This window comes from Diadema antillarum, unplaced genomic scaffold (assembly GCF_040938485.1).
Source record: "Diadema antillarum isolate AM-2024a unplaced genomic scaffold, OU_Dant_1.0 seq00000772_RagTag, whole genome shotgun sequence".
Lineage (NCBI taxonomy): Eukaryota > Metazoa > Echinodermata > Echinoidea > Diadematoida > Diadematidae > Diadema > Diadema antillarum.
The window spans coordinates 125,571-141,272 of NW_027271661.1; the positions used below are offsets into that span (position 1 = coordinate 125,571).

Here is a 15,702-nt window from a genome sequence, read left to right on the forward strand (position 1 = left end):
AGCCAGGTCAGCCTTTCCACTACATGATATCTCCATGATAATAACACAAAGAAACATGAATTTAGACCATGAAAGCAGGCACTCTTGTCTTCATCTTGGGAACCTGGTATACCAGGTTCCGGTATATCAGTTGCTCCCACGGGAACCTGGTATACCAGGTTCCCATAAGGAACGGGTTAAGCTTCACAAATTTTGCAAATCTCTTTTGGGCTGCAAATTTGATAACTTGCATAAGTACCACCGCCTGCTCTTGATCGCACTAAATTTATGGACAGGCAACAGTGCACATAAGATAGCCTCAAAGTTAATCGCGAAAAGCAACATCTCACGAAAATGTCTGCGACCTCCTCATCCGTGACAATAACAGCTTTTATACAGTAATACTAAGTTCCCTTCATCACCCCACCTAACACACCTGTCTCCCCATCTCCTCCCCCCAGGTCTTACAGAGGTTACAAGAGGAGCAGCTTAGAAGCCACAAGTTCCTCCACCCCAGCTCCTACCACCGGATGCTCGAAGAGTGCCAGAAGAGAATGGTGGCCGACCACATGGCGCTGCTGCACGCAGAGTGCCGGACGATGGTTCGGAATGAGCAGAGGCAAGGTGAGACGTGGTTGCGCACCAGTCTCTACCGTAGACCAAAGTCACTTCAAGTGTCTGTCCAGTGGACTGCTAACTCAATAGAATGCTAGCCTGCACACCATTACATCAGACCAGTCGCACATTGCAACATTTGAAATAAGTCGATTATGCTTTACTGTTTTAGGAGACCAATGTATCAGCCTATATTGGCTTTTAGTCAGAAAGAATGCATTGCCGAAGCTCAAGATACTTGATCAAGTCCATGTCTCTTTCAATATTTCCCCACCCACATGACTTATTGATTGATCCCTGAGAAAGATGAAAACATCAGAGCACATTTGGCAATATTCTCTCTTGTAGAATACCTGCATACTGCATGATTTTCATTATGTTGTCTTAAATCCTTTTTTATGCCTCCGCCAACGAAGTGGCCGGAGGCATTATGTTTTCGGGTCGTCCGTCCGTCCGTACGTCCGTCCCGTTTTGTTTTTGTCGATATCTCAAGAACCGTGAGGTGGTTTTGCATCAAACTTGGTATGAGGGTATATCCTGGGGGGATGATACTTTGTTTGGATTTTAGGTTTGCGGGGTCAAAGGTCAAAGGTCACAGGTTATTTTGTGAAAAAAAAGGTTGAAATTTCATGTTTTTCTCCATATCTCGCAAATGGTTCAAGGTATCTTCATGGAACTTAGTATTTATGCATGTACCGATGAGCAGTGATTATCTAGGGAAGTTGGGGGTCATGGGTCAAAGGTCAGGGGTCAAAGGTCAAGGTCAACTCCTCAAAATATCACTACTTTCCTTATATTTATGCAATGCCTGAAGGATTTTTTTAAAAAACTTGATGTATGCATGTATAACCCAATATATATTCTGTGGGAAGTTTCTTGCCCAAAGGTCAAAAGGTCAAAGGTCAAGTGAAAGTGCTAAATTGCACTTCTTCCTCCATATCTCAAAAGTAACTCAAGGTATTATCATGAAACTTACATATTTATGTATGTTCTACCTAACAGTGATTCTCTTTGGAACTGTGAGGTCAAAGGTCAAAGGCCAGGTTTAGATAATACTGTTTTACCATTTGATACTGAAATTGTACTTTTTCTCAATACCTTGAAAATTACTCAATGCATAAACTTATAAAAGGGTCAAAAGTCAAGTAAAAATCATCAGTTCCCCCAAATACCTGCACTCTGACGTTTTAATCATTCATCCAATTGAACCTAGTTCAAGGAAAATGAACATTCAGCACATTTGTGGCAAACCTGTCATTTTAATATTTGGCCAATTGTGTGAAACTGTCATCACACATTGTCAAGACATTGTACTATAGACCTATTAGGAGAACCATGCATTATGGTGGAGGCATACACCAGTCGCCGTAGCGACATTTCTAGTTGCTGAAATGATGTGATGTATCTTCGGATTAATGCCAGTCAATGTCTTGCATCAAGACTAGCTGGACAGCTCCATGCTTTTAAATACATTAATGTATGTGACATGGTAGAGACTTATTCTCAGAGACATGGACAAGATTATTAGTTGAACCAAGCTGTGTGAAACAGCTGAAGAAGAGTTGAGATGACACACACTGTTATCTTTCTGTCAGCATTTTGCAGATAAACGACTACAAAATAATTCCCCCCCCCCTTGCAATCTGCAGATTTGTCACGGATGTACGAGTTGCTGAAACCTATCCCCAACGGCCTCAGCATCATGGTGCAAGAACTGGAGGCACACATAGTAGACTCAGGTGAGACCTCAAGTGGCTAAAGAATACCTCCCAGCAAGATTTAGACTATCCATGGGGGTTCCATGACATTTGTTCCAGCAACAATTGCTCTCATTAAATATCTGCACACTAAAGCCAAACATAAATTCTACCCCCAAACATAATCCCAACCCTAATCTTAATCCTCACATCAAACTAAATCTAACACCCTATCACAACCCTAACCCTACAACTGTGACTGTAAGTCCTTGGAAAAAAATACAGCCAGAGCAATTGTCGCAGGAGCAAATGTCCTGTTACCACCCAGGGAGGGGGCGGGGTTGTTGGAAAGTTTAATTTGCTCTTCGCACTTGCACTAATATCAATAATAGAAACCTGTGTAGGAGAAGGGTAGTGTGAGTTGGAAAGGTTATGATTCTTCTCCCATGTATATCTACAATTTAGAAGGGAATGTGAGATTTCTCTCTGCTTGAAATTTCCTTGCATTCTGATGCTCTTCCAATTCCAAGTTTCCTGTGTATTTTCCAGTGTAAATGAAAGAAATGAGATATTGTTATTGACAAAACAGAGTCAGTGGTAGAAATGAAACATTAGTAAGTTGAATATACATTTGTAATATGTATTTCATCTTGTTTTATTGTTGTTGTTAAGCTCATAATGTCAAATCTTGTCCAGAGTTTTGAAGCATGATTCGTCGTGTGTGTTGATTCCAACATTTTGTGACTGTTCAAATCTTGTCACTGATTGTAAGAGAGAACTATCACTCTGGACTTAGTGCATTTACTGTCAAAATGGTAATTTTGAAGCTCTGGTGAAGATTTTGTTCAGAAAAATGTAGCCTTGTATCTGAAATTTTTTTCCCTCACCTAAATGTGTCACATCCAGGTCGACAAGCCATAGCCGGACTGCATGGAGATAATGTAAGACAACGCTTTTTGTGCTTTCAGTATTTGCATGTGCCACTGTAAAAATCTTGTGACTAGTTTAGAAATGGAGGATATCATTGAGGAAAAAGGAACATTAATTTTCTTATGAGAATTGACCCATTCCATACATGCGATGATGCATTCAGATTATATTTATCTTACAAATTGAATGATGCTATGCTAGCATCAGGAGCAGATATGCTGTGTAATGGGTTCTTTGTTCTTGTCAGCACATATTTTATTTTTTGTGTATTTTAAGTGAGTGAAACTCAGATTTATTTTTCTAAGGAATATCGGTTGTTTCTAGGAGCTTGAGTCCAAAAGAGACAGTGAGAGTGCTAAGGATGTGATATTTGTGTCGTTACATTTATTATGTTATGATTACAATTCTGTGTACTGTGAATGTGGGTACTGTGGCGCAAGGAATTTTTTGTGCTCGGCCAGGTATAATGATTTTGGTGTGTTTTTAATATGCGCCGTCAAAACAGATAGTATAACATATCACAAGCAAAAAGGTTTGCTTGCTTTTAATTTTGCACTAGTTTCTGGTAGTGCAAAATGTGCACGTATATTTCCACTTTTACAGTATACACTTCTTCATGTAGAGTGTAATGTGAACAATAGATCAAGGAAGTCACTGCGCAGAGTGAATATTAATAGAGTCACAGCGTAGAAAGAAAAAAAAAACAACAACAGGTGGTTATATGCCCAGATATGCATTTGCCATTTGTTAAATCTTGTAAGCCCAGTAGTGTTGGCTTCACGCGATATGACACACAAGTTGTCTCGAATCTGCGAATGTAACTGATCAGCATTACAGACATATGATATCATTCTGAAATTAAAAGCACCAAACCAAGAAGGTACATGTACATGTATCTCATAGTGGACAAGATTTAAGAGGGAGAATAATAAAAGTGATGAAAGCAACCCCAAATCTTAGGATCCCACATATGCCTTTATGGTTTGCATCCGTCAGTGTAAAACAAAGACTGAATAGCAAGACAACAATATTTGTCTTATTAGAAGAGAGGTGGATGTGACTTGGGGTCTCTTTTCATCTTTTGGTCCTCCAGATACCAGTCCAGTTTGTTGATGCCATGCTGACCCTGCATACAAAGTTCTCCGAGATGATTGCTACTGTCTTCAACAAGGATCAGCTTTTCACCAAGTCACTCGATATGGTAGGTGCTGATGCCATGTTTTTTTTTTTCCTCTCTATTTCCAGTTGTGGTTATGGTGGTAACAATAGTATTTGAGTTAATACCTAGTGATGATCTGTAAGTGCAGAGTCCGAGAATTGGGGTAGAGACTGGCTGTACGAAATATATATGTAATTCGAACGTGTGGGTTTGCAGGATTATTGTAGGTACTAGGTGTGTGTGTGTGTGTGTGTGTGTGTGCGCTTACCCATGGTGGAAAACGAGGACACACACACAAACTTTACATTTAAACTGAGGACACACAGAGAACCGAGGGCATCCTCGGTTTGCAGACCATTCCAAACGGTCTGCTTTTGCATATAGGGGTACATGTTTGTAGGTCCTTAATTAGCATTATTGTAATAAGTCCTCGGTTATATGGTAATATATGAATGAGTCCTCGGTTGACAAGAGTCCTACTTACACACAGGTCCTCGGTTATGTGGTAAAATTCTTGTGGGTAAAACAGGTCCTTGGTTTCCACCATAGATGCGTATGTGTGTGTGCGTGTGTGTATATGTAAGGAGTTTGTGGTGTCATTTAAAAATAATTAATTTAAAAAAAAAGTCGTTGTGAGCGTCGTAGCTGTGGTAATTGAAGTAATGATCTGCGCCATGTAATTAATCTCTTTCTCTATCACTTTCAATGCTTCTGTTACACCAATGAGGTGAATTATTTTAAAAATATCTCAGAAGTTATCTCTCATTCAGAACCCTTGCATGTTGACACTGCAAACTCTTTTCACATGCATATAAAATATGTGTGTGTGTGTGTGTGTGTGTGTGTGTGTGTGTGTGTATTTCCTGTAAGAAACTATGCTCTGTTGAAATATTGTTTTGGTTGCATAAACCTTGTTGTTACATTTCATACTCAAGTTGCCAATAAGTTGATAAACGTATAGACAGACAGATTGATTGGTAGAAAAACAGATGAATATATAGAAATGTATTTATATGTTTATGAACAGAAAGATACACCTCATTTTGGTACTGTATATACCTAGAAGTATAACGAGTTGCTGTATATGCCATTCAAATTGTGAGTCTATATTTTCGTGAATCGGGGCTTCCTGACAATTTCGTGAATGGTTAAATATGCGGTTTCGGAGTGCAGTGAACAGTGAAGTGCACATATGTACATCACATTCATGTGGAGATCAGAGTTAATATTTTCGTGTGTTGTTTGATATATTCATGAAGAGTGACTGACTCATGAAAATTCATGAGTGTAAAAACCCTGCGAAATAGATGGCATATACAGTAGATGGACATATAAAGCAAATCATAGATTGGAATGTGGATAGGGAGGAAGAGGGAGAGATTGAGAGAGAGCTTGCAAATGAGATAAATTAAATAGGGTTGTAGAGCCAGGAAAAACTAATGTGCACTTTTGACTTTACAATCGATTTACACCGCAGGCGTGTTCATCTGTAGTCAACCACAAGATTTCTTCAAAACAAGTCACCAGCAGATCGCCAGAACTGGTAAGATCCTAGCGGCCACAACTGCTTTCTTCTACTGACAGTGTATCATTGTGTGAGATCACTCTAGACCCTTTGTGACTATACACTACAGTTGTGAATAAAGCAAAACAAAGAAAACCCCCAAAATAGGTGTAATGAGAAAAAGACAACTCAGAAGGAAAAATTCTGAAATCTCACAGGAGGGCATTGTCATATAATGAAGGCAAGTAAAACTCCCCTAATCCCTCTTCAGCGAAAGTTAATTGCAGACTTTCTGTTTGGCACTAATAAGCAAGCCAGCAGATGCGCTGATTTGTGAACAAAAGTAAGTATCCCAAGGATGAACTATTGATAGATTTTTTGGAGGATAATGATGATTTCAGATCGTGCAATGTGTGCAAAGACTCTAAAGATTATGTTAACCAGAAAGCATCATTAATGTGCTATAACTAGATTTGCAAAGCACTTGCAAAGCATGTCTAGGGAGTCCTTCTTTTTACATATATATTATTCAATACTGTCTCTGGAATCACAGTCCAAACCTCATCCTTGTCTAAATTTTCCATTTGCTGGTGGCGCAGTTGCCGACTCCTTGCCATTAATATTATAATGTTCTTGTGATAGAATTCTTCTGTGATGTTTCATTGGAGAGAATGTGTGTATAACCTGAATAGGTTTTTGTGTATTTTATCATCTTAGATGAGGCATAAATATGGCAGACCATGTATATGGACAACTCCTCATACACTGAAAAAATAAAAAAAAAAATGCTCTCGAAACAAAAATAAGATAGCCTGACTTGGGTTTCTACCTTGGCAGTCACTTGCATTTCACTGAAGGTTCCTATCTTGTGCTGATAGAAAGTATTGCTTGGAGTAGTGGATGGACTGAATATAATATATTGTTTGGTTGTTGTTGTTGCTTTTTTTTTTGTTGCAACAGAGCTGCTAATAATTCTTATCCAGTTTTGTGTCACTTTGCTCATGTGTTTTTGCTGTTTCCGTCATGCAGCTGGCCAGGCATTGTGACGCACTACTCAAGAAGAGTTCCAAGGGGAGCAGCGAATCGGAACTGGATGACAGGTTGGGCCAGTGCATTCTGGTCTTCCGGTACATTGACGACAAAGACATCTTCCAGAGGGTGAGATGCATGCATGGGGAAGGAACGTTTTTCCCCACAGGGGCTCTTGAAATGTTGGAATAAAGAATGCATTCAAGAGAAAGACATTCACTTGTAAAGGATGATTACATGTTTATCTTTCTGGATATCTTTTATTTTTAAATTTGAGTTTCCAAAATATGCTGTCATCCAGCAATGAAGATAATTTTATATACTGGTATATATGTGTAGCTAACCTTCTGGAAATGTGAGTGTTTTGTAGCTTTTATCGTATTCCATTAGGGTACAGAAACAAAGAAATATATAGCATGGGGACCTTCAATATCACCTTGTTATGAGAGGATATTGTTATAGCTGATATCTTTGTAACAAGCTTCCATTGTATATCATTATGTTCTGAAAGCTTGAGGTATATTCATATAAGAAGTTACTTGTTGCCACTATACTGTAAAGCACAATATTTTCGCTGCATGAAATTTTCACAAATGGGAGCTGACGGTCTTATTCGCAGCATGAAATTTTTGGGAGTTGCCTCTAACATTCAATGCATATAGTGTAGACAAGGTCTTTAGCGTGCATTTTAATTTCGCAAAACTGGGCTCTTGCGAAATTTGCAAAATGAAAATGCTTGCAAAATGAAAATGCATGCGAACATTCCTCGTTTTACAGTATGGTTTTTGGATGTTTCTCACCGTGAACAGTTCTACGCACGGATGCTGGCCAAGAGGCTGATACACGGTCTCTCCACCTCCATGGATGCAGAGGAAGCAATGATCAACAAACTCAAGGTGAGTATCGAAATATGGACTGTAATAGGTTCTCAGGGAACTTTGCCTGCAGAAATTGTAATCTTGTCATCTTCAAATTGGCACCTCTGTACGTATGTCACTGTATACATGTACCTTACATTGGAGGAAAATCAAATAAAAGTGGTTAGATTTGTCAAATGCAGTGGGCTAGATTTGTTAAATTTTTACACCCCAAATCTAGGGATGAACCGAGATTGCCACTATTTTGTCCGCTTTTCAGTTCTCAGGGGACTTTGCCTGCAGAAATTGTAACCTTTTCATCTTCAAATTGGCACCCGTGAATGTCACTGTGTACCTTGCAATGGAGGAAAATGAAATAACAGTGGTTAGATTTGTCAAATGCAGTGGGTTAGATTTGTCAAATGCAGTGGGCTAGATGTGTTAAATGTTTACATCCCAAATCTAGGGATGAACCGAGATTGCCACTATTTTGTCCGCTTTTCAGTTCTCAGGGAACTTTGCCTGCAGAAATTGTAACCTTTTCATCTTCAAATTGGCACCCGTGAATGTCACTGTGTACCTTGCATTGGAGGAAAAGGAAATAACAGTGGTTAGATTTGTCAAATGCAGTGGGTTAGATTTTTCAAATGCAGTGGGCTAGATTGGTTAAATGTTTACATCCCAAATCTAGGGATGAACCGAGATTGCCACAATTTTGTCCGCTTTTCAGTTCTCAGGGAACTTTGCCTGCAGAAATTGCAACCTTTTCATCTTCAAATTTTCACCTCTTAATGTCATTGTGTACCTTACATTGGAGGGAAATCAAATAACAGTGGTTAGATTTGCCAAATGCAGTGGGTTAGATTTGTCAAATGCAGTGGGCTAGATTTGTTAAATGTTTACATCCCAAATCAAGGGATAAACCAAGATTGCCACTATTTTGTCCGCTTTTCAGTTCTCAGGGAACTTTGCCTGCAGAAATTGTAACCTTTTCATTTTCAAATTGCCACCTCTGAATTTCCTTGTGTACCTTTACATTGGAGGGAAATCAAATAAAAGTGGTTAGATTTGTCAAATGCAATGGGTTAGATTTGTTAGATGTTTACATCCCAAATCTAGGGATGAACCGAGGTAACCACTATTTTGTCTGCTTTTGACATAATCACTGTATGAATCAGTTTTTATTTGGATCTTCATAACATTGCAGATGCATGAGCGTCAAAGGTGTAGCATATTATATGGGTGTTAATTGGATGAAACTGCTGTGGGTCTATGCAACAGCGCCCTTTTGAATCCTGGGTCTGTATCCCTCTAACTTGCATGAACCTCAATTGCTTCTTTTTCTCTCTCCTCCTGGTCTCTTGCCATCATGACCCCGGCAGCAAGCATGTGGATACGAGTTCACCAACAAGCTGCATCGGATGTTCACCGACATGGGGGTCAGCGAGGACCTCAACGCCAAGTTCAGCAACTTCTGCCAGGAGAAGGAGACCTACCTCGGCATCAACTTCTCCATTTACGTTCTAACTGTGAGTGGTTGATAACTTGCATTTGTTGGTTGACTCTCACTTTCATTTTGTTGCCTCTTCATAGTACACCAGGTAATAGGGCTCGCTGATTGCTCAGCCCCCCCCCCCCCCCCATTCTTGCTGTTGCTATTTCACTCTTTTCCTTTCTGTATCCCTCTGTTGTTCCTTATCTTGTTTGATGTTGCCTCCCTATTCATCCGTATCCTTCAAAGGTTGCCCCCCATGGTCCTCCGATCATCACTGACCCTCCTCTGCCTTTTGTCTGTCCACCCTCCTTTAATCCCCTCCCCTTACCTGTTGGGTCTCCTTGCCTGTGACCTCCAATCCTCCCCTTTTGTTTTTTTGTTCTGTATCCCTAGCTCTCCCCTGATTGTTCTTGTTGTGTGTAGTTGTTAAATGTGATTGCTGTCCCTGCCTGTTTGTCATTTTGCCTCTTATGAAGATTCTGCTAGGATCGAAAGCTCAGGCCCCTTTTGACTCCATTTTACTCCATTGGCTCGCCACTATTGGATAAGCAGTTTTCAGCAGCTGTTTTTGCTACACTTGGTTAAGCATTTGACTATAAAAAGAGTGTGACGATTTTCAGACAGGGGATGGCTTAATCATATAATTTGTTTCTCTTTGTGTAGTGTGATTTTGAGGGCTTTCTGTATGTACCTTCTGTAAAGTGCTTGCCTGCATCTCTATATGAAAATTATGTCTACGTTCTAACCATGAGTTGTTGTGTATTTGTGACCATGCATCACAAAACGAACAAAAAGTCGCACACACTGATTTTGTGTGAGGACTGAAAATAGGTGAAATGGGTCAACCTAGTCGTTCTTGACTTTTTCATATTTTCTAAAAGAGCAAGTCTTCTTCTACATTATGCCAAAATTTGGGATCATAAAACGGGCAGGAAAGTGTATTTTTAGCAGTTAATCTCGAACAGTTTTTTGTGGCAAAAAAAACTGCTGAAAACTGCTTATCCAATAAAGGTGAGCCAATGGAGTAAAATGGAGTCAAAAGGGGCCTGAGCTTTTGATCCTAGCAGCATCTTCGTCAGAGGCAAAATGACAAACAAGCAGGGAAAACAATCACATATAAGGACTTCACACAACAAGAACAGACAGGGACAGGCTGGGTACACAGAACAAAGAAAACAAAGGAGAGGGTGGGAGGTCATGGGCAAGGAGCCCAACAGGTAAAGGGAGGGGGATTAGAGCAGAAGGGTGGACAGACAAAAGGCAGAGGAGGGTCAGTGATGATCATGAGGATCAAGGGGGCAACCATTGAAGGAAAAGAATGAATAGGGAGGCAACATCAAAGAAGATAAGGAACACCAGAGGGATAAAGAAAGGGAAAGAGTGAAAAAAGCAACAGCAAGGGGAAGGGGGGGGGGGGGGGTGAGCAAACAGTGAACCCTGAAAGATGTACCAGGAGGAGACAGCAAAAGGAAGTAATCAAACATATCAAAGTATATACACACACACACAGTAATGACAACAATGACAATGAAATAACAGAAATGAAAAAAGATATTGATAAAAGAAATAAGATAAAACACATATGAGAACTTGGAGGAGAGAAAATTGTATACATTGTATGTAGATAAGCAGGCAAAGCATAATAAGCACAAGTATGTATAAGCCAACAAATCCAAGTGTGTGTATGTGTAGTTGGAAAAAGGCTGTATAAAAGAGACTCGGACTAGAGGAAGGAATCAATTGGGAATAAAAGTGTCTGCAAATGGAAAAAGCTCAAAGAAAGAACAAAATGAAATTTAAAAAAAAAAACTGTTTTTTTTTAGCAGAATAGTGTGATTAGGTGTGTCTTTGGAGTCCCTTTTTCATTTCTTAAAAAGCTTGTACACACTCTTCACTTTCAACTCTAATAACTTTTGAAAGGATGATGATACTGCTTTGAAAGTTGGCATGAATTATGGACAGAATGTGTTAACAAGGCATCTTCATTTTCAGTTTAATCTGACAATCCCTTCATTGTTGTTACTCTGGTGGTTCACATCCTGTTTTTTGTCCCATTCATCACACAGCCAGCACAGCTTGGTAAACATTTAGTGCTTGAATAGACACTGTACTTCAGAGCCTCTTTTCTTAGTTCACACTTTTCCTGAGTGTGTGCTTTCTTTCCAATATTTAGATAGGTTAGGGGAGTTCATTTGATTTGAGTTATACATCATTTTAAAGCTTTAAGAATGATCTTTCAGAATATGCTCTTAACTAACATTTTATGACTGGCGACTTTGTGTCCGTTTTGTGATGCAGGGTCACATTTGACTATTGGAAGATGAATTGAGATGTGGAAGGACATAATTATATGAATGTTTCTGTTAAAGTATAATTCAGAAGGCTTTATGTACATTCTGAAAAACACAAATTAGCGTACCTGTATCTGTATATAAACATTTCATTCACATTCTAAACATTAGCGGTTATGTATTTGGTTACATGAGCAAGGTGAATGAAGATGTTGAAGGGAATGATTGCTTGAACATTTCTCTTGCAGTGTGATGTAGTCCTTTACACCTTGTAACTTCAGAAAAGTGCTTGCCTCCTGTATATGACCATGAACCTTAAAAACATTGTGTCAACAGGTAATCCCATCCCCTTTCTGATGTGGCACAGGACTCAATGAAAGTGCTTAGAAGTACCTCCCTATTCATGTAAACATGAATAATGTATTTAAAAAAAACCAAACAAACAAATAGGCAGAATCTTGTGAAAGTAAGAAAGTACTTCACTGTAGAAATATATAGGGATGAGGAAATATACAAAGTAAAGTATAGAATAAGGAAAGGTCAACGTTCTGTAAATGGCAGACATCAGAATACTGAACATGCATTATAGAACTTGTTGCAAATCTATCTTTCTGAGTATTTTGCCAGCTGTTTCTTTATGTTGTCTGAAATGGGCAAAGGTTTGTCAGGACAATCACCCCTATGCACTTTGGCACCCTCATTTCCATATTTAAGTTGGTACCCCCTTTATTCTTTGTTTTCCATTTCAGACTGGTTCGTGGCCCCTCGGTCAGTCAGCTCTCACACACTTTGCAATATCACAGGAGCTGGAGAAGAGCGTCAGAATGGTGAGTGTCACGACAACCATCTTCCATAAACCTGTGTATGAAGTTGTGGTGTGTGTGTGCATGTTTGTTGAAGTCCTTGTAGCCATTCATGGACCCATTTGTTCTGGTGGTGTATGAGTAGTCTCGCTGTAAATTATTTCACCTCTGAGTGAACCCTTCTTTCATGATGTGTGTCCAATAGATGACTTTATTGTATCAGTGAGTATAATTGACACATATCAAGGTATGTTATGCTGATACTATTCTTAAAGGCATCATTTACCATTTGCAGATGAAAAACAAAAACCCAGCATTAGTGCTTTGAAATAGTTCTAAAATGTGTTAGGGATAGAAACAATCACTGTAAACATTTGAATTCGTAAAATCGATGTAAAGTATTGTTAAATATACAAAATGCGAACACAATAGTTATGATAAAAAATGTTTCCACTCTTAACCATCTACAGTTACGGTTTATTGAGAAAAATACAGATATCTCATTACATTCTAGGCTTTATCACGAAAATTTTACATGATGGGATGTTTTGTGGTACAACAGACCTACACATATGCATTAAATGTCATATCTCGAAAAATTTTTAGATCACTGTTCCCAAAGTTAAACAGGACCTTTAAACTGAGGAGCTACACTGTAGTCGTTGTTTCCACTGGATCACGATGTGGTGATACATTTGAAGATGCTTTGAGTGGTCACATGAAACAATTTGATAGTAACATTACAGAAAAGAAAAGAAACTACTTTTTGATATCTCATCCCTGATAGGGAAAGTACTATGATGAATATGTGAAAATGAAATGTCATCTTCTGATAGAGGGCTACTATATTTCAGCCACAGCTTTGAAAGTTTGGAGTATTCATGTATATTTAGTGTCGTGTGTTTTTCATGTTTTATTCGTGCTTATGGAACAATGTATCAGCAATCATTATTTTCTTTTATTTTTATCACAGTTTGAACTTTTCTACAGTGAAAAGTTTCCAGGTAGAAAGTTAACATGGCTGCATCATTTATGTACAGGTAAGTGCAATATGGATTATTTGTGGCATGGATGTTGCAGATATACTGTATGTGAATGGAGCATGGTCTGTTGACAGTGAAAGATATCGAGGAGTTGTTATGGCTCAATGGATAAAAACACAGACTATCAATCACAATGTTCCTGAACAAGAACAATTACTTGTGTGTTAATATTTCTAATTTGCAGTAAGTTATATTATCCAATTCAGGTGTAGCAAGTGGCAGTCCTTTTGCATTCAAGATACCATGGTAGGATAAGGATTAGGAGAGTTTCATTCTTTCAGGCCCCTTGACATACATTTTCAGAATGCGATCTGTACCAATCAGTACTATCACTGATATGCTTCGTTTCATGAATGAAGCGCAGTAGGGATTAAACATATTTTTACTGTGTTTTCCTCATGCCTTGCAAATTGTGTCTTTGCGTTCACCTTAAATGGTGGCGCCCTTCACGTACTTGTCTCCGCATCGTGCCGCCCGACAGCTGAGCTGAAGTTGAACTTCCTGAAGAAGCCTTACATTGTCACAGCGACAACCTTCCAGATGGCCGTTCTGCTCATCTTCAACGGCCAGGACAGTGTCCAGTATTCAGAGCTGGTCAACAGCGCCTTAATCAACGAGAAAGAACTGGCCAAGACGGTCCAGTCCCTCGTGGACGTCAAGTTCCTGGAACAGACGCCCGCAGTAAGTTCCTCAGATGACATGCCATGGGATTTCCTCCTGTTAATATCTGTCTAAATTGAAAACCACTGAAAGTTACAAAAATTTGTTTTCAGCAATCAAAGACCTAACCCCCCTCCCCCTCCAAAAAAAAAAAAAATAGATAAATAAATAAATGAAATAGACATCAGTGGCAATTTTATTTGCACAGATATTTTGATATCCAAGTTGAATAGAAAAAAAAATATAAAAACTGTCTCTTGAATGAATTTGTGATGTTAATCCAGAGAATTTTATGGGCTTTAGATGTTCTTACAAAGAAACAGATACAGTCCTTGCAAGCTACAGGGCAGGTAAACAAATTTTTGGATTGTTGAACACAGATACTGCAGCAGTTTTTGACATCGTTGATTATCTGGACAAATATCTTGACACAAAACCTTGAATGGTTGATTGGAATTATGTGTTGTGTACACATTTCTGGTTTAGATTAAGTTAAAACACATGGACTGAAGCAAAAAGGTTAATGTGAAGAAAAACTCAATGTTGCAGATTGTACGTTTTCAGTCTTTGTACGTTTTCAGTCTTTGAAGAGCATTTCTCTCTCTTTCTAATCTCACAAGTTTTAGCATAAGGCCCAGAATTTTACACTCCAGCTTGGCTTGTTGATTTCACTCTAAAATACCCTTGACTTATTTGATATCTTTTCGTATGTCTTCTTATTCTTTGTAATGAAAAAAAAAATGTTCTACAAATATATAAATTCTATTAATAACACCACACATTGCTTTGAAAAAAGAAAGAAAGATAGGATAAAAAAGAAAAAAAAGTATTTGTCAAATTTACAAATACATTGTATCTGAATTTGTTTGTAACATCATGCATTGCTTTGAGATAAAGAAGAAAGTGAAGTCAGATCAAATTGGTACTGATAGGTACAAATATTTTAATACCTGTTGTACAATGATGCAAATATTAAACATTTTCACCCATGTTGCGGCCTGATGTGTAATGAGAAAGTTGGCAGCCAAAATTGGAAATACGATAACAAAACAGGATGTGATGAGTGGTTATAAAAACACTGTGAACAGCAAACGAGAGAATCTGATTCCAGCTCAATTTCGTTTTGTTTTTGTTTCATGGCCAGGGTGCTTTCACCGACACCACGTGCTTCACGCTGAACCAGGCATACTCCAACAAGAGGACAAAGTTCAAGATCACGATGGCCGTACAGAGGGAGCCACCGCAGGTGCTGTATTCTGCGTATTTGATTAATGAGCAAAGTTGGCACAATCGTCGCTTCCCTAATTACACTATCTAGGCAACATTCAGCCAATAATCGGTCAAGAGCCGAAAAATATTGATCTTTCTATCTGCAAGTGTATCTCTCTATCTACAGAGGTCTGTCTATCTATCTATCTATCTATAGTATCATACATGTATTATTTATCATATCTATCTATCTACAACTGTATGTATCTACCTAACTACCTGTTAATCTGTATATCAGTTAATTTAATTCCTTAAATATCTGTATCTATCTATCTATCTACAATATATCTATCTGTCTATCTATCTATCCATCTATCTATTGATCTATCTATCTACAGTTGTATCTATCTGTCTGTCTATCTATCTGTCTA

General features: G+C 38.6%; 1 protein-coding gene across 1 annotated transcript in view; it reads left to right on the forward strand.

Annotated features, from left to right (window-relative positions):
• Positions 1-15,702, forward strand: part of LOC139738890 (cullin-2-like) — a 29,819-nt gene that overhangs the window by 11,862 nt on the left and 2,255 nt on the right. Inside the window, exons 9-20 of the mRNA XM_071649521.1 lie at positions 441-603; positions 2,244-2,333; positions 3,198-3,232; positions 4,315-4,422; positions 5,858-5,923; positions 6,914-7,042; positions 7,723-7,809; positions 9,153-9,299; positions 12,306-12,383; positions 13,333-13,399; positions 13,884-14,083; positions 15,207-15,308. Of these exons, the coding sequence (XP_071505622.1) occupies positions 441-603; positions 2,244-2,333; positions 3,198-3,232; positions 4,315-4,422; positions 5,858-5,923; positions 6,914-7,042; positions 7,723-7,809; positions 9,153-9,299; positions 12,306-12,383; positions 13,333-13,399; positions 13,884-14,083; positions 15,207-15,308 (1,272 nt within the window). The remainder of the gene's footprint in view (positions 1-440; positions 604-2,243; positions 2,334-3,197; positions 3,233-4,314; positions 4,423-5,857; positions 5,924-6,913; positions 7,043-7,722; positions 7,810-9,152; positions 9,300-12,305; positions 12,384-13,332; positions 13,400-13,883; positions 14,084-15,206; positions 15,309-15,702) is intronic.